Here is a 22,040-nt window from a genome sequence, read left to right on the forward strand (position 1 = left end):
TTTTTTTTTTTTTTTTCTCAAGATTGCTTTGGGACCGGCCCGGGGGCGCACTGCTACAGTGCGCCGCTTGGGAGCGCGGTGGCTCTCCCGCCGAGGGTTCGGATCCCACATACAGACCGGTTCCCGCTCACTGGCTGAGCGAGGTGTGGGCGCAACACCGAGGGTTGCGATCCCGTTGCCGGTCCCGGTCCGGTACGGGCACGACACTGAGGGTTGCGATCCGTTGCCGGACACGAAAAAAGACAAAAAAAGGAAAAAAAAAAAAAGTGGATATTAGGGAATGATTACTTATATATGTAATCATTTTTTGCTTTGTAAAATATTCTTTCTTTAGTAAGCTTCTTCAGTGAATTTAGGGAATTATTTAGATCACAAATTTTCAGGAATTCATCAGTTACATAGAGCAAACTATACCATTTGAGTCTTATTTTTGACACACAGTTCTTCATGAGGAATCTCTGAAATGGGTTTGAGTTGTTATCCCATACAGTTGGGGGAACTGAGGCATTGTGAGGCTGTTTTTGTTTTTGTTTTGTGTTCCTCAAATTCTTGCTCAAATTTATGGAAACTAAAAGCCCTTGGCCAGTGATGGCATGACTTTGTCTGTGCAAACATGAGCACCCTGTGTAACAAGATATAGGCTACCTAGTATGGAACTGATTTTAGAAAGAGAGAAAAGTATTTGTGGAGCACTTTAAAGTAAACAAAATAAAGACTGTTTGGCCTTCACATCAGCTCACTTTTATTCTCTGTTTATATACTGAAATCATACTGTTCAGCTAAACAATAGTCTAAGCTTGGGGGTCTAAACTATAAGGCTGCCTTGTAGGAAAAGTGCTCCTACACTGAGTATATTTAGTATTAAAGGAACCCAGTTCCTTTAATGGGTTCAGGTAGCAGTTCAGTTTTCCAAATGCCACCCCATAGCCATCAGTGCCATAGCGAGGTTCCAATGTTCTCATCCCCAGCACTGACCTGTACTCAACCTGATATATCAAGCCTTAAGAAATCAAGATTTAACCAACAGAGCCTTTGGGATCACTGGTCTCGAAGGCTTCTTTCATGAAGATCTCAGAAATCATCATTTGCGTGTTATAAGACCGATTGTAAAAATATAGAAATAAACTCATTTGGAGCTTTCCATTGTCTCTATATATCTCATGGCACAGCCTGTGTTCCACAACGACCCAAAGCTGACTTATTACATTCTGATAACATATGTTCACATTATTTGTTACAACAGCCCATCCCACCCTCAACTAAAACTTGGCTCACACTTTGAAAAATTCCTTTGTTGCAAATGGACAAACTCACCATACCAAGGCCCTTGTGTTGAGCTGTGTTTATGTTGTGTACCTGGCAACAGAGATGATGTTCTTCTTCATTATTCATGGAAAAAGAGCCTCATTAGTGGCAGTACACATACTGTTGCTGAGATGCCTCATTAGGGGTTTTGAATTCAGCAGTTGTCAATAGAGTGCAAATGACCTAACCCCAATTGAATTCTGAAGGGAATTTTGCTGACTTGGCTCAGGCCTGTATCATTTACAGTAGAAATATAATGAAGTGGCTGCTGAAGTTACTGTTCTTGGGTGAGCTGCAACCACTCAAGATTGTTGAAAAACATGCGTCTTGTTCTTCACCCCATATCATGAGATGTGTTCTTTTGAGTTCATTTCTGCTACTTTTCCTGGAGACCTGAAGAACCTCGAATGAGCTGCTGGCCCTTTATCTGGCCCCTGCACAAGGAAGTGGGTGCTTTAGAGAGCTTGGAGTACAGACAGCTTTTAGGGGCACCCTGTTCTTTACCCTAGTTCAGATGTCATCATTCTAATCCATGAGATGCTGGAAAGCACTTTGAATCCTAGCCCCTCCATCCCTCTGTCTAGAGCCACACCCAAAGCAGCAGGATTATATGTTATCTTTGCAATTTGGAATGCTCTAGTTCAGTAGCTGTTTCTTGGATGGGGTATGGGTACAGCAATCCTTTTTTATTATATTTGCTAGGTGTCTGATTTTTGTAAGTAGTATTTAGAGAAGTGACACAATGGAATTAGTGCTGCTTTTCTGACCTTTACAAAAAGTATTTAGAAAAATGGCATGAGATGGGGGGAAAAACAACATATTTTGGGGAAAGGAGAAAGGCAAAATGTTTTTTCCTTGTCTTACTCTTCTTCACCATTTTAAAAAAAACAAGTTTGACTTTGAGTTTGAAAATCAGTGACATTCACAAACACCTCTTATAGTGAAACACTTTGAAAACCCTGGGTCCCTAGTAGGATTATCTGTTAATTGGTCACACCTCCTTGTAGTCTGCAGTCTCATTTTGATCTTGCCCTTGAGATAACTTCTCATGTTTTATTGTTCCAGCCATTAGTCTGAAATGCTATCTTTCTATCCTCAGTTTTCATACTCTTTTATTTTCAATTTATTATTCAGCATTATGGGTGGGCAGTTTTCATCCAGGTGGTTGGTTCTCGTCCTGTAATGTCCTTTATACAGTGACTAAAATAACAACTGCAGCAACAGCTGGCATTCTTATAATGTGTCAGTGTCAGACATGATTCTAAGCTTTACATGGATGAATTCATTTATCCTCACCATAAGCGTGGTTGGTAGATGCTGTGGTTAGTCCCATTTTACAGCTGTGGTAACTGATGCAGAAAGAAGTTAAATAACTTGTTTACAGGAAGAGCCTAAGATGTCAAAGTAAAGCCATGTAGATGTTATGTTATGAGACGAAAGAGATCAAATGAGAACAGTCTTTGTTAAATATGATGTGAATTCTATGAGGAAAACAAAGACAGGATAAAAACCAAGGTGGTCTGACTCCAGGCCCGTGCTCTTAACTATCACAGTTACTTTCACTCTGCTGTTGGCAGTACTTTCTATATTGTTTTTATTAATGCCATTGTTCTTGTTGTTATTATTAGCTACAATTTATTGAGAATCCACCATGTGCCAAGCATATATACATATTTGCTATAACCTCACAATAACCTTTCAGGGAGATAGTTATTACATTTCAGCAGATACAGAAACTGAGGCTTTGTGAGTTTAAGTTATTTGCAAGACCACGTTCCTAGAAAATTGTGGAGCTGGAATTCAAATCCAGGTCTAGCTGGCTCTAAAGCCCATGTGTTTTCCGTAAATGTAAGCCTTGCTAAAGTGATGTCCTCTGCCATTCTCTCCTCTTATGAAGGCATGAATTAGGTAGGCTGGAGCTGTGTTGCAGAATTTCAGTGATGCCAAATTGACTTTAAGATTCCTTTCTAAGCATTCTTTAAGAACTGAGTATATGTATATTTGCCTGTCTTTCCATCTTCAGTCAACAGCCTGTGTTCCAGCCTGTGTTCTACCTTCTTTCTTTAGTCACAAGGGGATTTGATGTGTGGTGTTCATTTAATTTGAGATTTATCATCTTTTTTTTCCAGTCATACATTTGCTATAAAGATAGTGATGTTTTCAAGATCATTAAGTCCCCAGAACCTTCTTTTAGAAGCCAAAGTGAAAGTTGTTACAAGTGTTGGATTGCCTTTCAAAGAAGTTTATATGCCACCTAGGTTGAAAATTTAAGTCCCAAAGATTAGAGTGTTAATATGGAAAAGAATTTATGCATTTCTTATTCATTATCATTTGTGCATTTTGATTTTAGAAGAATCTTATAGAGTAAGTGAATATGAATTGGAGTGCTGCAGGGTACATTTAGGAGCATCTAGTTCTGCCTGTCTCTAGTTAATGATCTAAAAGGGGCTATCTAAAGGAGGTCATAGGTCCTGGGGAAGAAGTGGGCCAAGTTCCAGCTCTGCCTTTCAGTAGCTGAGTGAACTCAGCAAAGTTCTTAACCTTCTAAGCCTTGGTTTCTTTCTCTGGAAATGGAATCAGTGCTTAGAAAGGTTAAGTATCTTGCCCAAGATCACATAGCTGGTAATTTGTTGTGAGGATTAAAGTATTTTAATCTATGTTAAGGGTTTAGAACAGTGTGGGACAAACAGTAAGAGTTCAGAAACTATTCGCTGTTTTAAAGAGCCAGGATCACCACTCCTGAACTTTACCACTGTTTTCCATTGATTTGTCCAAATGGAAAATCATATATAAAATGTCAGTTGAAATGAGAGAATAAGGGCCCAGGCTTGTGCCCCGCAGTAAGGCAGTGTTATGGTCTGTTGTTAAATTAATTGTGAATCTAATAGAACATATGTATAGATGTTTGATAAGAACTGAAATGCTTAGTTTTATCTACAAACAATTCTTAAACTTTTGGAAAGCTGGGGAAAGAAAAAGAATGCCAGCGATTTTCACTCCTGGTCAAAGAACAAATTATTTGTTTGGGTTCACAGCAACTTCAGCCTCTGAACAATTTACACCAATGGAAATACAAATCCAAGCTATTTTGGATATTTGGTCCATTAAGTCATTTAGTGATTGTCCTAAATTAGGGGACAGAAACCTCCCTGAAATGCACAGCTGGTCTTTTTTACAGTCACGAATGTTATATAAAGGAAACAACTATATAAAGACCATTTTTATTGATGCCATCAAGCTCTTCCTAAATTAGCATTATTATCTGCCATCTGGTAATGTGCAGAGGGTATACTTTTTAGAACAGGACATGTTTCCAACATTGAAGGAAATACTTTCATCTCAGTAGATTGAAAACAGAAGTAAGTCATTAGGGAATCACTCTGTGTTGAGACTATTCAGAGAATAAGCCTTTTGCTGATACTGTTTTACAGAGTCAGCATGTAATTATAAATAAAAATTTCATAAACCTTGTTCATTGCCCAAGGCCTTATAACCAGCGCAGATTATTCAACTGTCATCACAGTTCCTTTGAAACGGTCACTGGTGACCTGTCTTTTTTTATTTATTTATTTATTTATTTATTTTTTTCGTGACCGGCCACGGATCGCAACCCTCAGTGTCGCTCCCGTACCGGACCGGGACCGGCTACGGGATCGCAACCCTCCGTGTTGCTCCCGCACCTCGCTCAGCCAGTGAGCGGCCAGTCTGTATGTGGGATCCGAACCCTCGGCGGGAGCGCCGCCGCGCTTCCCAAGCGGCGCACTGTAGCAGTGCGCCACTGGGCCGGCCCGTGACCTGTCTTTTGGTTAGGCTGTTTTCCCTTTATGTTTGAGGAGTAAGCAAAAATGGGAGGGATGTGAGATGTCAGCAGGACCAATGAATAAAATCTGTATTCCTCAGTATGTAAAGTGTCAGGCCGTCCAGACCTCCAAAAAAGTGCTCTTCAGTCAAACAAATAGATGTGAATTTTGATGCCACAGGCACAAGCAGCTATTAAAACATCCACCAGAAGATTAGGCTGCATCTGAGAGAGAAGAAAGAATTAGCAACAGACTCTAAGCCTTGTCCAGTTCCCTTCCTTGTGCTGGCTGTTATGGAAAAGCTCAAGGATACCAGGCAGATGCATGAAGAGAATCCTTGTGTAAAATACAGGCAAGTGAACCACATTGCTGCTTCGGAGAAGAAAATAATTATCTGCATTGATGCCATGGGCTGTGGCTTCAGACCTGTAAGCGCAAGTCACTGAGAAATGATGGCCCTGCATAGCTTTGCACTGGATGCCCTGCTGATGTGGACTCAAAGAGGCAGTGCTGCCCAGAGGAGTGGGCCTTTGAAGCTACTTTAGAACAAATGATAGACTGTCAGGGGATGGACTATACATGTATCGAGCAGTTCTGATCATAGATGTCATTTCAATGAGGACTGTTTGCATAAGAAACTTCTACCGTCTCTGATGATGGAATGCATACATCTATAATTTACAGAGTTGGCACATGCACAAACCCTCTAAATTTATGTTGACTTTAGTAATCTTTATTGCCCAGTTATCATAATTTACCAGGGTAACATCCCTCCCCAACCAGCCATTACCATCATAGAAACTGCTGTGTTTGGCTCCAGAGCACAAGCCACAGAAGGGCCCTTGAACAAAGACTTTCTGGAGTTAATCCAGTCCAAAAGTTGCAAATAACATCTGGTATTTGGATTTGCAGCATAAGATGAATTTTTCTGGGTGTAGTTGAACTTGTGTTGCCTGCTCTTCCCCCAGCCCCAAATTACAAAGGTCATGTAGAAGTTCCCGATTGAATCATTGAACTCCCAGGTGGCACATCTTTTGAGGTTCTTGTATATCAGTCCTTTTTATTTCTTCAGTGAAGTTTTCTCCTTTGGTTGAAAGGAGACATTGGATTGCTTTTTGAAAGTGGGGCAAATAGACCTCACACCATCTGGAACCAGCAACACACAAAAATCTAAAGACAGAATCCTGTATTTCTATTGTTTTCTTTGTATCATATCATGAGCAGGAGTAAATGAGAAATGTTATTGAGGACAGCCACATGAAGGGATAGCATCACATAATGGGACGGACAGTAACAACATATCACAGTCCACAAACAGGTTCTGAAGGAGAAATGGATTGCTTTTGTGTGTGTTTGTTTTCTATTTTCATTTGTTTGGTTGTTTCATAGCTCCAAAAGCATCTGTGAAGGCCACATGCTTTGGATTAATGTGAGCTTCAAGTGTATTTGGTGGAGATGATATCAATATGTTGCCTGACCAAAAAAGGGGAGACTTAGTACTTCATAATCTTAAAGTATTACAGAGGGTAATTAGGTTAATTTTTCAAATTACTTCAGCAAGGGTCTATTGGACCCGTACTATGTTGAAGATACTTTTAGGTGCTTCTGGATTCAGAGATGAATGGATATATTCTGTGTCACCAAGAAATTTTCAGTCTAGTGGAGAAAGACATTAAGACACATACACACAAAACCCACAGTAAGTTGAGGTGATATGAATCAGTGCTCAGTGAATCTGTTTGAAACATGCTGTGGGAGTGCAGGAAAGAAACTCTTTGAGAGCAAGGTCTTTGTCTGCTCCATCTCAAAGCCCTGTGTATGAGGATGGTTGGAACAACCGTGGTCAATGAGTGAATCAGTAGATAGAGATACCACTATGACATTGTGCCATCATTTACAGGGCAAGAAAATATTTTAGAATCATAGATATGAGAACTGACTTGCAATTGACTTATCTTAAGCATAGTAACAGCGATGATCCTTTTAAAACTACATCTTGTTATGATTGGTGGATGAACCAAAGGAAATTAGATCAAAAAGATTCTCACTGAAAATTATTCTATCCTGTTTAAAATTTTGCGCTATGGGTTTTCCAAGGCCCATCTATTTGACAGTTTTACTCATAATTACATAAGTTTCTTCCAAGATTATTGTGTTGAACTTTTGCTATTATGAGCCATTTATGACTTTTGCAAATTCAAGTCATTCTCCTCAAGATGACCTTTTCTTTCAGCAGCATCTTTCCAGTAAAGGGTCCTTAAGGAGTCAGAAGAGGTGTGGTTTGCCTTCCTTGTTTCTAGTCAGATTCTTTTACTTTTCTTCAACCTCATTTCAGCTTTTACTTTTTTTTCTTTCTTTCCCACTTTTTTATTCCACTGCTGTTTCAAATAGACATTTAGATTAGAGCACCAATGCAATTTCATGCATTCTGCTGGAACGCCATAAACAAAGATAAATGCAGTACACATGTTGAGAAATAACAAGTTTCGGACTCCCTTAAGACACCCATTAGCATTGATCACTTTTGTCTTCCAGGAGCAAAATTAGATGTGTTTGCAAATTGAAGGAAGCTAATATGAAGACATTTGAGATGTTAGTACATTAATTTAGGATTCCATTCAGTAAACACTGACCAACTATATTTCAGACATTGTTTTGTCTTGGGGGTACAAAGCGATGAAGAAACGCAGCTTTTACAACTAAAGCACACCATGTAAGAAGGACAGGGAAATAAGAGAACAAACAATTGCTGTCAAGTATAAGGACTGTAAGAGACTTTAACCCAAGATGGAAGGAACACCTCACCCAGCAAGGGGGAGTGAGGGAAGCCTTCCTGGTGGAGGTGGTGTCTGAACTGAATTAGACAGTGAAGGTGCTTCAGCCAAAGAGACATACTGTACTGAAAGGTGCAGGGGCACAATTGACATGGCTTATGTGGAGAACACCCCATGTCCCATGTCCCACAGAGCCGAGGGATGGAGGGAGCAGACAGTGAAGGGCTGATGTGCTGAGGGAGTTAGGTAGGGGCCAGCCCTCGAAGGGCTTTTGGTCTAGCTTGGATTTCATTCTGAAGGCCTTGGAGAGACATGGAGGCAATTTCAGCCAAGGAGGGGCTTCACTGTGACTGCAGAGTGAAGAGAGAGCTGCCCTTTTTGACTTGAGGTGGTTGAGAGATGAACACACAGTGTGAGAGCACTCAGACACTAGACAGTGTAATGCTACTGAAGAGGGCTGAGTTGCTGATTTCAGACCCTGTAGTGAAGCACACTTCTACCCTGTAGGGAGACATCGGTAAGATTTTTCAAACACTGATATAAAAGAGTTAGTAGAATTTGGCTTTTCTTTTTTCTTTTTTTAAAAATTATCAATATACAGTGTAGTTGATTTTCTAGCTTTTTAAAAGAAAAACAAGTAGGAATCCCAGTGCAGAAACTTTTTTGTCTCTTAGGTGAGCAAAACTTCCTATTTTAAAATAGGATGTAATTTAATTTAATTAATTAAATTTAATTAATTGATTAATTAATTTCATTTGCTCTCTGGTGATCTTTTAACCACAGGAAACTGAGGCCAATGTAGACCCAGCATAAACTTCAGGTAATCTTTTGGGGGAGTGTAACTAAGACATGATGAAGAGCCTGCCAGGGCTTGTGTAGCCCATCAGCACCTACCTGCTTCTGCTGAGTTGTAATAGTGACATGAAGAAGGAAAATGTGAAATGTGGGGAACAGGTGGAGTGTCCACCAATACTTTATATTAAAGGTTGTGAATTTGGAGACAGTGGAGTACACGATGTGGGTGCCTACATGCGTAGATCTGTAAGTTCATCTACTAAATGAACACACCTTTTAAATTCTTACACCGCTGATACTTGAGTTACTACTAAGGAAGACAAAGCATAAGAATAATACCCTGGCTTTAATTCTTAACAAAAAGGAGGAAGCTTAAGAGAAGAAAACCATGTTATCCTGTAGCAGTAGTAAAAGAAAGGAATGTTAGGCATAGACATGTTCCTTGAATCTAAAACCAAATAAAGAAAAACAATAAAAAGCCAGAGCCTGCTCCTTTTTTTTTTAATTCAAAGAAGAGATACACATGAACCCATAAATGGAGATTCAATAAATATAACTTTCTTTGTGCTGACGCTATTTGACATAGGACATATGGAGACTTTTTTTTAAGTCGAAAATGATACAAGAAGGATAGGAGATTCTAAAAGATGAAATCATAATTACTCCCAATGGGAAAAGATATAAAGGGAACACAAATGATTAAAGTATATGAAAAGATTAGAATGACAAATAGCTAAATAAGTATATACAGGTGAGATATAAACCTGTAAGCAGGGATGGCTAAGGCCCAGAGAAAGCAAAAGCCTCAAGACTTTAATGTGTGAAGCTGTTTTCCTAGCAAAATGATGACAGTGTGAGAGAATGATGACAAAAGAAATAAAAGCAAGTACCACACTGGCAATATGGGATGGTGACAGTGACATGGTATTGCAAGATCAGTTCTGCCACTAATTAGTTGGGTGGCTCTTAAAAATATCATTTAGCTTCTCTGGGACTGCATTTCTTCATCTGTAAAAGAAAAAGATTTGGAGGGGTTACCTTGGCACTCCTGTACTGTTGTCCCATTCATTGCTTCTATCTTATAGTAGTACTGTTTGAAGCAGAAAATTTATTAATAAGGTGATAAGAAGTACGGCTGTTTATTTCTATTTTCTATTTCTCTTTAATACTTTTAATTCTTTCTTTTTTTTCTTTTAGAATTTCAGCAAATAAGTCAATCCAAACAAAATTCTAGAAGAGATGATTATGTGGTTTATGAATAATTAGGAAAGAAAGAGGTGACTGAAGATCCAACATGGATTTACTAAGGAAGTTGTGCCAAACAAACACAGATGAGACAGTAGACGTGAAAGTATTTGTAGTTCATACAATAGTGTTCAAACATTTATGTTAATAGTTTAAATGGCTGTTTTTCTTCATGTTTCTGAATTAGGGGAACACCGTACAAGAGTTTGTATCTTTATTTAAACAAAAAATTTGATAATGTTTTTAATGCTATCCTTTTAGGTAACATGGAGCAATGTGATCATAATACTAAATTCATAAATGGTTGCATGTATATCATTGCAGACCATTGCAAATTGAGGGTGATCTCTGGAATCGTGTTCCCAGATTCTCTCCTTGATATTGCCATGGTCAGTATTTTTTAAATCAGAACTTGAAGACAACATAGCACGGTTAAAAATCATGGGCTCTGAGAACGACAGCTCATATTATTCTAGCTGTGTGATGTTGGCATATATCTTAACCATTCTATGCCTCATTTTCCCCATCTATAAAACAGGACTAAGAGTGGGTCATATTTCACAGTGTTGCCCTGAGGATTAAATAGGATAATGTGTGTGATTAACATCAGTGCCTGGCACTTAGTAAGCCCTTGGTAAATGTTAGCAGTAATTGTGATGATGATGATGATCATATGGGGAGGTAGGTGTGCTTATGAAATGGAGCAAAGCTGTGGGTGGTAGCTTGAATCAGAAAGATGACTAATAGACTGGAATGATGTGCTGAAACCATTACAATTTAATAGTTCAGATTTAATTTAAAGTTTAATGGAGTAAAATGTGAAATCCTGCATATAGGTTTTCAGATTTTTTTCATGGCTTACATAAAAGAGAGAAAAGACCTGACTTTGGCTGAAATCAGTTTGAATAGAATCTAAAGGGTTTTGTTGACAACACAGTCATAGGAACAAACAGAGTCCTGATTGCTCAACACCGGGGTCATCCTAGTGTAGTGGCCAGCTCCTTAGACTGTGCATGTTCCCTAAGCTTTGTATTAGTCAGGCTTGGGGGAATTTAAGGGATTATTTTCATTTCTAATTTTCATATTTTGAAATCACCTGTTACCTGGTAACAAAAATAGGTGAGAAGTTCTGAAGGATATGTCAATTGAGGAACTGGAGGTATTTATCCTGGAAAAGATTGGTATAGAGAAGATATGTTTTCTATCTCAACATTTGAAAGGCAAACCTGAGAAACAATCAGATTCTGTTTTGTTATGGAAGGCAAAACTAGTAAGTGGTTTTTAGATAAGGATTCATAGAGAGAATGTAGTGGGGCAAAACGATAAAAGGCAAGTGACATGTTACGGAGGTTAGATTGGTAAGAGAAGACATCTTCAGGTGACCACAGGATTACAGGGTTTTAAAAAAATATTTTTCTTTATTAAGGTATAAATTACATAGAGTAACATTTACAAATCTTAACTGGAGAGGGATGATTTTTTCACTCGTGTATATACCCATGTGGCTACCACCCAGAATGAAACATAGAACTTTCCATCATCTCAGAAGGTTGCCTCATACCCTCTTCCAGCCAATAACTTCCCTCTAGCCCAGAAGTAACCACTTTCCTGTCCTCTGTAACCATATAAGTTTTGCAAACTTTGTGTAACCACTTTGGAACACCGTTTAGCAGTTTCCAATGATGTTAAACAAACATCCACCTTCTGGTCCAGAAATGCCATGGAATGACATTTACTTATCCAAGAGAAATGAGTTGTGTTGGTTTTTTTTGTTTGTTTATTTAAGAAAAGCTTACACAAGAATGATCACAGCACCTTTATTAAGTGGCCCCAAACTGGAAAATAATCCAAATATCCACTAGCAAGAGAATAGATAGACATGTTGTGGTGGTATATCCACACAATGAAATACTACTCAGCAGTAAAAAAGAATGAATTATTGATACATGATACAACATAGATGAATCTCAGAAACATCAATGCTGAGTTAAAAGAAGCCAGACACAAAAGAGTACATACTCTGTGATTCCGTTTACATGAAGTTTCAAGATTGTAGCCTTTAATGAAAGACTTTCAGGAGAATTTAATTTTGCATTCCTAAGACACCAGGGGAAATTTCTTCCTCTTTCAGAAAAGGACTTGTGTGAAATACAGATGGCAAAGAAGTGGAAGGAAAATTAAACTACTGCCAGCAGTTCAGCTTTGCTTAAGTGAGCATTCCTTGTTTCTACAATGAGTAATGGAATTATGTGACATCTCATTATTTCCTTTCCTTTTGTTTCTTTCTTGGATTCTAGTTCTTAAGAGGATTTTCTGGTAATAATGGTAGCTAAATGCCACTTATAAAAAGGCAGAAAGGCACTGCAGAGATAGAGTCTGTTCATACAAAATCGGACTAATTTAGAATGATTTTGAATCTGTTCCTCAAAATGAACTTTCTAAGTAAATTACAGGCAATATTGGAAAGCAGATGATTTGTTGTTTTCTTCTGTTCAGAATTTCTCATTTTATCACTACTGGTAGCCACTCTATTCATCTTATTTTATCCATTTCCTTAGTGGCAAAAGCCTGAAATCATTGTAGGCAGACAAAACTATAGAGAACAGATTAGTGGTCACCAGGGGACATGTATGAGAGAAAACAGGGAGGGTACAAATGTAAAAGGGTAGCACAGAGAGTTCCTTTCTGGTGATTGACCAGTTCTGTATCTTGATAGTGGTGGTAGTTACATGAATCTAGATATGGGAGAAAATTGTGTACGTGAGAGCATGTAAAAAATAGTGGAAAATGGACAAGGTCTATAGTTGACTTCATGGTACTGTACCACTGTCAATTTCTTGGTTTTTTTTTTTCCCCTTTTTGTCTTTTTTCGTGTCCGGCAACGGATCGCAACCCTCAGTGTCACGCCCGTACCGGACCGGGACCAGCAACGGGATCGCAACCCTTGGTGTTGCTCCCGCACCTCGCTCAGCCAGTGAGCGGGACCCGGTCTGTACCTGGGATCCGAACCCTCGGCGGGAGCCCCACCGCACTCCCAAGCGATGCACTGTAGCAGTGCGCCACTGGGCCGGCCCAATTTCTTGGTTTTGATATTAATTATACAATAGTTATATGTGTCGCCATTGGGGGAAGCTGAGTGAAACATTCACAGGACTCTATTTACTTTTTTTTTTTTTTTTACAAATTCTCATGAGTCTATAATTATTTTTAAACAATAAGTTTAAAAATTATAACAGGCAACAATAACCAAGTCTCAGCCTTTTTTGTGGGGGGGGGGGTTGGAGATGAAGGAATTAGTGCTCATGGGGCAGGCAGCCTATAAGTGAGCTGAAACATCTGTTCCTGCCTTAGATTTCGATTTTAGGCAATTATTAAAGTATGGCCGATGAGGTGACTGTGCTATAGCAGGCACACTGGAAAAGGAACACACTAACTTTCACAATGGTTTGTGTAAGTATATATGATAGGTCTGCAAGCTGGCAGCACTTCATCCAATATGTATAATGTCTGTTTATGCTGTCCGTGTCTGGCTCCACCAATGTGTTTGCCCATCAACTTGCTTCAGACAATTTGTAGAACAGAATTCTTCCCTCCAGCATCATTACCATTTAAAAATTCAGTTATTACATGTACATCATAGGAAGCTTTGGAAATGCAGATGAGCAGCAGAAAAAAATTGCCTATAATCTGACCAGTCACCACTATTGATATTTGGTATATATTATTCCAATCTTTTTATCTCTGTGCATATAAATGCTTTTTAAAAATGAATACTAAATTACATTTTTTGTAAACTTGTTCTACTTATTGAGGTGTGCAAAATGCAGCATTTCCCCCAGATCATTCAATATCTTTCTACCACGTGATTTAATGACTGTGTGAAATTGCACCCTGTGAATGTACAGCACCTTAACCAATCTCTTATGATCAGACATTTAGTCTGTTTCCAGTTTTCCACCTTTAGAAACAATGTCCCAGTGAACATCTTTAACGCTCAGTCTTTGTGCACATTCATGATTATTTCCTTAGCATAAAGTCTTCGAAGTAGAATTGCTACAGTGTTCTGCAGAAAGATGAGTCGTTTTAAAAAATGAAAGTTGTAAACCAAAACCTTATTTCAACAAGATGCTCTATGTGAGGAGATTTAAGATCAGCTATCTTAGAGTGATTCATCCCTCCTTAGAGACAAATTGCCATTACCAAATAGATGTATTGTTTTTACAGAACAAAAAGTAAATCATTGGAAATATCTAAATAAACAAGTTATGCAAGAATATTTTGATTTTTAAAAAATTTTTGTTAAACAGTGAGAGCAAAATAACTTACTAAAGTAACAATTGGGTAACAAATGGAATAAATGTGCCACTAATGGGGAATGGGGTATTTTAATAGAGCTACATTTCCCCTTTCCACATTTGATATTGATTAAAATACATTTTTGGTTATTTATTTTTTAAGCATTATGCCTGCGTACATATACCACTTAATTGACATACAATAAAGGTGTAGGGATACATTTTTTTTAAATAGTGAAAATGTACTATAGTAGTCATTATGTTGCTGAACCCTGTTGTATTTTTCTAGTTGTGAATGTTCTGTCTGTAGGGGTAGGGGAAGAGGTGAGGGCTATGGTTCTGGATTAAAGATCACTTTAATCAGGCATCTCTAGTCTTTTGTTGGAACACCTCTGTTGTGTCTTTTTCTGTGTTTCCAACTGGGTAAAAGTGTCAGTTTGATTGATTCGATAACCATCAAAACACAATTTGATCTTTCTCATTGAGAAGCTAGGTCCTTGAGAGGTTTTCTTTATTTTATCAAGTGAGGCTCCATCTTATGCTGCCACCTTCAAGAAATTATGATCATTGTTTTCAGCCTCTTCTCCTTCCCAGGTCTTTTCATTGGTCCCTACTTCACAGAAAGGTGCCAGGTTGACACAGAAGGAACACAGATCATACCAGGAAGGGTGGGAACAAGGCTTGGATAATTTGTAAATAAAAAGTCTGGACTTTAGGGCTGGCCAGTCAGCTTACTTGGGAGGGTGTGGTGCTGGTAACACCAAGGTCATGGGTTTGGATCTCCTTACTGCCCAGCTGAAAAAAAGAAACAAACAAACAAACAAAAAAAAAACCCCTGAGCTTTCAAGTAGAACATGCATTATCTATAGTTTTTTATTAACTTCCAATAGTAATCAATGAATGTACCCTAGAAAACAAGATATTGGCTCCTGTGTTGATTTTCCACAATAGGAAGTTGTTTAGATGTTGGAAAAGCAAGAAGACATATCTTTGGGAGTCTGACATACTTTTTTTTTTCTTAGTCATAAGCACACCATTTTATAGTATGTATGTGGTAGTGAAATTTTGCTTTGAATATAGTTTATGAGATAAGGGTTACAAAGACCCCTTTCCCTTTCAGTTCTTTGCTGTCATTTTCTATGTGTTTTATCAATGTCATTGAAATTTCCCTCAAGGAGAAATTCTTCAGTCTGGAATTGATGGTAAATACTTGTTATTGGATGAAGGACTGCTTTTCTTTTAGGAAATTATTTGCTACTGCTGCTGTCTATTGGATAATTATGGGACTTTCCTCTTCATTACTACTGTAACGTAATCCTTTCTAAGTTGAAAACAGTCCTCTGAATAAACTTGCAGGGCATTCTAGGTGTTAAAGAGTTCCTCTAACCTAGAGTGAATTTTTTAGCACTGGAGAACGGCATATTTTTACCTGTTCTGAATTAAGAAGTTATTTCTGTGTCATAGTGTAAATTTGGTTGCAAGTGTTAAAAAAAAAAAAAATACTAACTCTTTGTATCCTGGAAAGAATGGAATCATAATTTAAAAACAAAATTTTCTCCCAAAGGGACTGCCTTCTGAGTTTTCTACTCTCAGTTGTGCCTTGTACTTTAACTACAAACTCATTGTCTGCATCTGTTATCTTCCCCCACCACTCCATCTGAAATTTTCTATAAAACCAGAAGGAGCTATCTTTCTGGGTGGCAATTTAGGCTTCATATGAAAAGAGATTTATCATGAGTTTGAGTGAGCAAAAATAGTATAGTTTAAAAAGACTCCATATGTGTATCCTTTAAAATTATATATATATATATATATATATATATATATATTAGATATATCTCTCCTTGACTTTGACTTTTACGTTTTTAACAAATACTATTAAAAACTGAATTTGATCTTCTTGAAATTTAATGCAAAGGAAACTTGGTTTAAATCTGACCACTAAAGAATAATTTATTTAGCTGTGTGTTTTTTTAATCTAGGTAATATTTTTTTTTCACATTAGTATTTTGTACACCTGTTGAGAAATTTTTCTAAATAACCGAGAGGTCCTGTTTGCCATTCATGATATCAAGGGTATTCATATAATATCTAAATTTATATATTTATAGCTATTTTCTGCTTAAATAAACTCAACATATGAGAATGCATATTTTAAAATAGAAGATGATTGCTAAAGAATCAGCCTGGTGGGTTTTAAACAAGAATTATTTATAACAATATGAGTTACTCTTAGTTTCACATGACACCTTAAAATAGTAAGGAATATCTGAAGTTCTTGTATAATGTATGCATTAAAATATTCTTAATTTATGCTTTATTAGACTTACAGGATTAAAATGCTAGTGTATTGAAAATCATTGCCCTTTGTTACTACAAACTTACAAGAGTTTCTACTTTCTCTTTTTCTAACAGATATAAGCTTACCAAAGTCGGCAACAATATGCTACACAGCTGCCTTGCTCAAAGCAAGAGCTGTCTCTGACAAGTAAGTGAATAATAACTTGTGCGGTCCTAAATGCCTGCCCAGAATAACGAGATGTGTTGTCTCTGAGGGCTTTCTCTGGACGTTTCTCTTAGTCTATGAGACCCCTGCTTATGAGCATGCATTTTCCCAAACCTGCTGATCTTTTCTTTCACTAACTACGAGGGAATGTATATCCCCAGGTACTGCAAGGGTGTATGGGTCCCTAAAGAGGATTTATATGAAATTTCATGCCTCTGAGGTGACTGTTTTTTTCTTTTGTGCCAGATGGTAGATACCTAAAGGCCTGCTTGGGACTTACACAAAATGCCGTCCTTGTATTCACTTTTTGTATATTCTTCTTCCTTCAGCAGTTCACAACTGGGTAGTAGTCAATCATGTAATGTGGCAAAGGGGATGGTCATCTCCCATTCTTTGCCCCATCAGTTCCAATTAACTCCCCACCCAGGGTCTGTTTGAGTTGTCATCTCACTGGGACATTTGCCCATGTTATTCAGGCAGGTGACTATGGCATATAGAATTTCCATAAACATCCAAGGATGACTGGCAGGTGAAAGAGCATAGAAGGCTTAACTGTTTTTGAGTTCATAACGCTTACACTTCCCTGATATAGTCCCTCTGTAGGATTGAAAAGCAGAGAACAAGAAAACAGCCTCTGCTGTGTCAGACAGGTTTGCTGTTAAGTGTGTGTGCACTTTAAGACCGAAGTAATTTTCTTTCATTCTTTTTTATCCTGTAGATCGCCAGTACCTACTGCAACATCTTTTCTCCCTACACAGCGACTCCAGCTTGGGAGGGCAGGGCCAGGGTTGTCACAGCTTCCCCTGTGGTGTCTGCCTGCCAAGCACAGCTCTGGAGTTAGCCCTGGGTGTGAGGTGAGAAAGAGATTGCATGGTCTGGTTTTTTTCGTTCACTTGGGCAGGTGTCTCGCCCACAGTTTGGGCATGCACACCCCCTGCCGGAACGGCCCCAAGCAGGCTCGCCTGCTGCTGAAGCTGCAACAACTTAACCCTCCATCGCAGCACTGACATTGGGTTGGGAGCCTCCTTTAAAATTCTCCCCAGTTCGGTTTTTAACCAAGTGCGCTCTTCTATAGCCTAGTTTTCTCTTTTTCCTACACTGTTTGTCCTTGTTAGTCCTACCTCTCTTCCCCACCTAAGCAGGTACCTCATAGAAAATTTAGATTAGTTATTTAGACAGAGACACTCGACAGTTGAATTTAATTCCTGCCTCAATTCGATGCAAGCACGCTTTCTGCTTCTGCTGGGGTTTTTGTTGGCCTCGGTCTGAGGGGTCACTCAGAGGTTCCATGTAGTAGAAATTTGGAGAGCTTGTGCCATTGGCTCACTGTGGTTTTATGGGCCCTTGATGTGTAGACGACTTTCCGGGTTGATGCCCAGGCAGTGGTCCCAACTGGATGGTGTTTGTCTTTCTGCTTTTCAGATTCTCTCCCGAGGCTGCATCTCGGCGGGGGCTGAGTACAGCAGAGATGAATGCGGTAGAGGCCATTCATAGAGCTGTGGAATTCAATCCTCACGTGCCAAAAGTGAGTCTGCGGAATCCCCACAGGAACTCGTTATGATAGCAGAGAGAGCATTCACTGACCACAGTGTCATGTCTCCAATACACCCGGTTATAAGAAAAAAAATGAATTGCAATCAACAAATGTTGAGGCCCTGTATAACCTATGGGAATTAGCCTCATTTTTCAGCCAAAGCTATACCCAAGAGGCTTTGGGGCTGATTTCTGGACTTCACATAATAAGGGTAAATCAATAGATCTTGCTGAGGCAGGCCAGGTCAGGAAGTCTGAAATTGGCAAAAAGTGGAGATCCCAAGGGTGATGATACATTTGATAGGAATTTTACACCAGTTGCAATCTTAGGTAGACCAAACTCAGGAAATAAATAAACTTTGTTGTGAATAAAACTGGTAAAAATACAGACTTATGTGACATTCCATGTCTCTTATAAATAAGTGATAGTTAATAAGTATTGACAAGAAATTAATAAGGAAAACCTCAAAGTATGAAGAAGTATTTTTATTTGCAAGAGCCATTTTAATAGATATATACAGTAGAAAATGTGTCTTAGTTTTTAACCACGATTAACCTATTTATAAATTCCTAATATTTCCCTTATATTTTTTCTGAAGTTGATTTTAAAGGAGTCAAATCAGGGCAGAGGATATTTCTACAGTCTTTGATTCAAGAGATGGATGTGTATTTATGATTTACCCGTATTTGAGTACCTACTGTGTGATAGGCATGTAGCTGAGGGCCACTTTCGGTCTCTCCATATTAAAGACATTCTGACCTCTAAGAAACTACTCCTGCAGTTCACATCAGGTGTTACAAGGCATAACTTTCTTGGCAAAATGCCTAATGAAGACTTACTGGTAAAAAAAAAAAAAATGACAAAGGAAGGTGGTTTGTGTTGTCACATTACTATAGCAAAAGGGTAGTGTGGTGTGTGTGTGTGTGTGTGTGATGATTTATGAAGTTACCTACTTTAACTTATTTTGTTGATATCCAGAGTGACAGAGATAAGTGATCTAATATCATTCTTGAGGTTTTGCTCAAGTCCAAATCAAGGTCATCTTTTCACTTAACAGGAGTGGTGCACAGGCCACATTTGCATAAGGATGTACTTACCCACTCTAGTTCTAGTGGATAATAACCAACATAGTATTTGTAGACTTATGTATATTACATAGGGTGCTATAAATATATTTCTTTATATAATACTCTTTTGCTTAAGCTAAAAAGGTTTATTCAACTTCGATTAAAATTTAAAGCTAATCATGAAAATATTGTCCTGAATTATAGCAAACTTAGGTTATCCATTAATATTTATTGAATGCCATTCTCTAACTATGGAGCTATTCTATGAGCATAAATGAGGCTGTTTTAGAACTAATATTGAGCAATAGAGTATTGGATTCTGAGGCAAAAACAAGTTCAAGTTCTGGCTCCATCATTTACCAGCCATGGGGCCTTGGGCTTAGCATCTCTGAGCTCACAAAGTTTTCCCTCATCTTTCAAATAAAGATGAAAATATAAGCCCTGCCTATCTTTGTGATAAAGATCAAGAGAGATAATGTATTCAAAGTTCTTTGAAAATATTTAAGCATCATATATGAGGATACTTCAAAAAAGTTCATGAAAAGATTCATATTATCTTTCAGTTCTATTTTTCCATGAACTTTTTGAAGTAACCTTGTATTTGTAAATTATTAAAATTATTGGCTTTTATTTTTTCATTAGTAGTTGTTTATTGATCAATGGTTTGATATAAAGTTATTCAGATATCCAGATTTTCACCCATGTGGAATTACAAACATTATAAATGTTTCATAAAAATAAAAAAGGGGTAAGGGGTGGGCGAGGAGAGAGCCAGCCTAGCAGTAGTGGCATTTGAGAATAAATTAACAAAAACATTTTACTATTACCATTTATTGGTGACAAAACACTAAGTTTTACTTATGTTCCATGGGTAAAAAAATTCCAGCGCAAACGACAAATGGAAGCAGTTCTTAACTGGCAAGGCTCCTGTGCTTCTTGTCTGGACCGTACACAAAACCCTGTGCACACGTTTCTGTGTACAGTAACACAACACCAAATGTAACACAGGCTTTTGGGGGGGGCTCTCGAGTTCAGTTATCTTAACCAGAATCTTGTAATCCTGGGGCACAAAATAAAAAGTCAGTGCAATCCTTGTTGGTTGGATATTTTGATTGAAGCAGTCATTTAGTTCTATGGTAATGGTCTGAAGTGGTTGAGCCTCTAGAAGACTGTTGAAATAGTTTAAGGCTGCCGTGGAAGAATTTAATACAGTCACCTAGAGCTCTACTTGTAAATTAGAATTATCCTAAAAGTGGGAACATTTGAAATATCTGATTTCACTCTACTTTCTAATCATGAAACTGAAAGAAGATAGAGTACCTAGGTAAACTGATTCTCTACCATTTTGCTTTGTTGGTATTTGTACTGAGGGGGAAACCTGTTTCCAAATCTTCTTCTTCTATTGACATTTCCACTGGGAAAGGGGCCTGTGAGCCACTGGCCTGATCTGTTCAGAATTAACCACAAACTTCTGGTACATGTGTACTACATGCCAGGTCTTCTAAACATCTTTTACACATGTTCTCCTATTTATTGGCCTGCTTGCTAATACTTTTAACAAGCACACACACACACACACACACAAATTTGTGCCTTTTCAAGCAGAGAATAGCCTTAATTCTGAGACATTCAGTTAAGAATATAAACTCTTGGACTCTCAGTGTAAGACGGGGCCTTAAAGTTCACCTAGGTCACCTTCCCATCCAATACTTGATTCTCTCTTCATAATGATATTATGATAATTACTTTTATTATTGGTTTTAATTGAATGTTTATTTTGTGCCGTGCACATTGCTAACTGAGCTACATATACCCTCTCATTTATTTTTCATAACATTGTGAGGTATATCATATTATTACTACTATTACGTAGATGAGAGCACTGAAGGTTTGGGGAGGTTAAGGAACTTGCTTGTGGTCATATAGCAAATAAATAACAGATCCTGAACCTGATTCTGGGTTATCGACTGTTAAATATCATCCTCCACTGTCTTCCCAGTCCCAGCAGGGGGCAGAACAACCCAGGCTTGAACCCTTCAAATGATGGCAGGCACATTGCTTCCCAAGGTATTCAATTCCTTGTAGACAATTCTGATTTCTTCAGGGTACTGTTCTAAAATACTTTTATGGCTTCTTTTTCTCTTGTCACAGGAAGTTGTTGGTGGCCCAACAGGAATTTTCAGTATCTACATGATGTTTTACCTAATTATTTTACCTGCTCTGAGGGAGAAAAAAATACCAAATATAATAACTGAGAACTGCCTTCCATAAATTTCTAGCTTAGTTTCATCTGGTATCCCATTAAGCAAAGGTACATAGGTAGTATTTCACCATTCAGTGATAAATATTATTTACCACAGGAGGGTTATTACTCTTAGGAACTCTCCTCACCTGCAGGTGTGAAGGGTAAGGAGTAAGTGTTGCTCCTCACTGCACCATAGGACTGGGAAACAAAAACACTGAAAAGCCAAGGGTCTCTGTTATGAAGGAGAGCCTCTTAAGTAGTAAGTTAGATGAACTGAAATCCAGAACACTGGGATTTCTGAAGTTTTATAATATTGCAGCAGATTAGTAAGGAGGAAGTAGGCACATAGACTTTTCATTACAAACCAAATTGTCCCTCCATCCTGAGAAACTGGTGCTGTGTCACTGCTCCCACAGAAGAAGGTATAAACTCCTTGCAAAGTACTTCAGGAACCTTCATGATCTGACCCAACTT

At 38.2% G+C, this 22,040-nt stretch overlaps 1 protein-coding gene across 2 annotated transcripts in view; it reads left to right on the top strand.

The window, feature by feature from the left end:
• The window catches only part of ST7 (suppression of tumorigenicity 7), a 204,862-nt gene that overhangs the window by 145,258 nt on the left and 37,564 nt on the right, over positions 1–22,040 (top strand). For both annotated transcript variants that reach the window (XM_008581019.1, XM_008581028.1), the window contains 2 exons: positions 16,630–16,702; positions 18,143–18,245. In XM_008581019.1, the coding sequence (XP_008579241.1) occupies positions 16,630–16,702; positions 18,143–18,245 (176 nt within the window). The remainder of the gene's footprint in view (positions 1–16,629; positions 16,703–18,142; positions 18,246–22,040) is intronic.

The sequence above is a fragment of the Galeopterus variegatus genome, unplaced genomic scaffold (assembly GCF_000696425.1).
Source record: "Galeopterus variegatus unplaced genomic scaffold, G_variegatus-3.0.2 Scaffold89, whole genome shotgun sequence".
Classification (NCBI taxonomy): domain Eukaryota; kingdom Metazoa; phylum Chordata; class Mammalia; order Dermoptera; family Cynocephalidae; genus Galeopterus; species Galeopterus variegatus.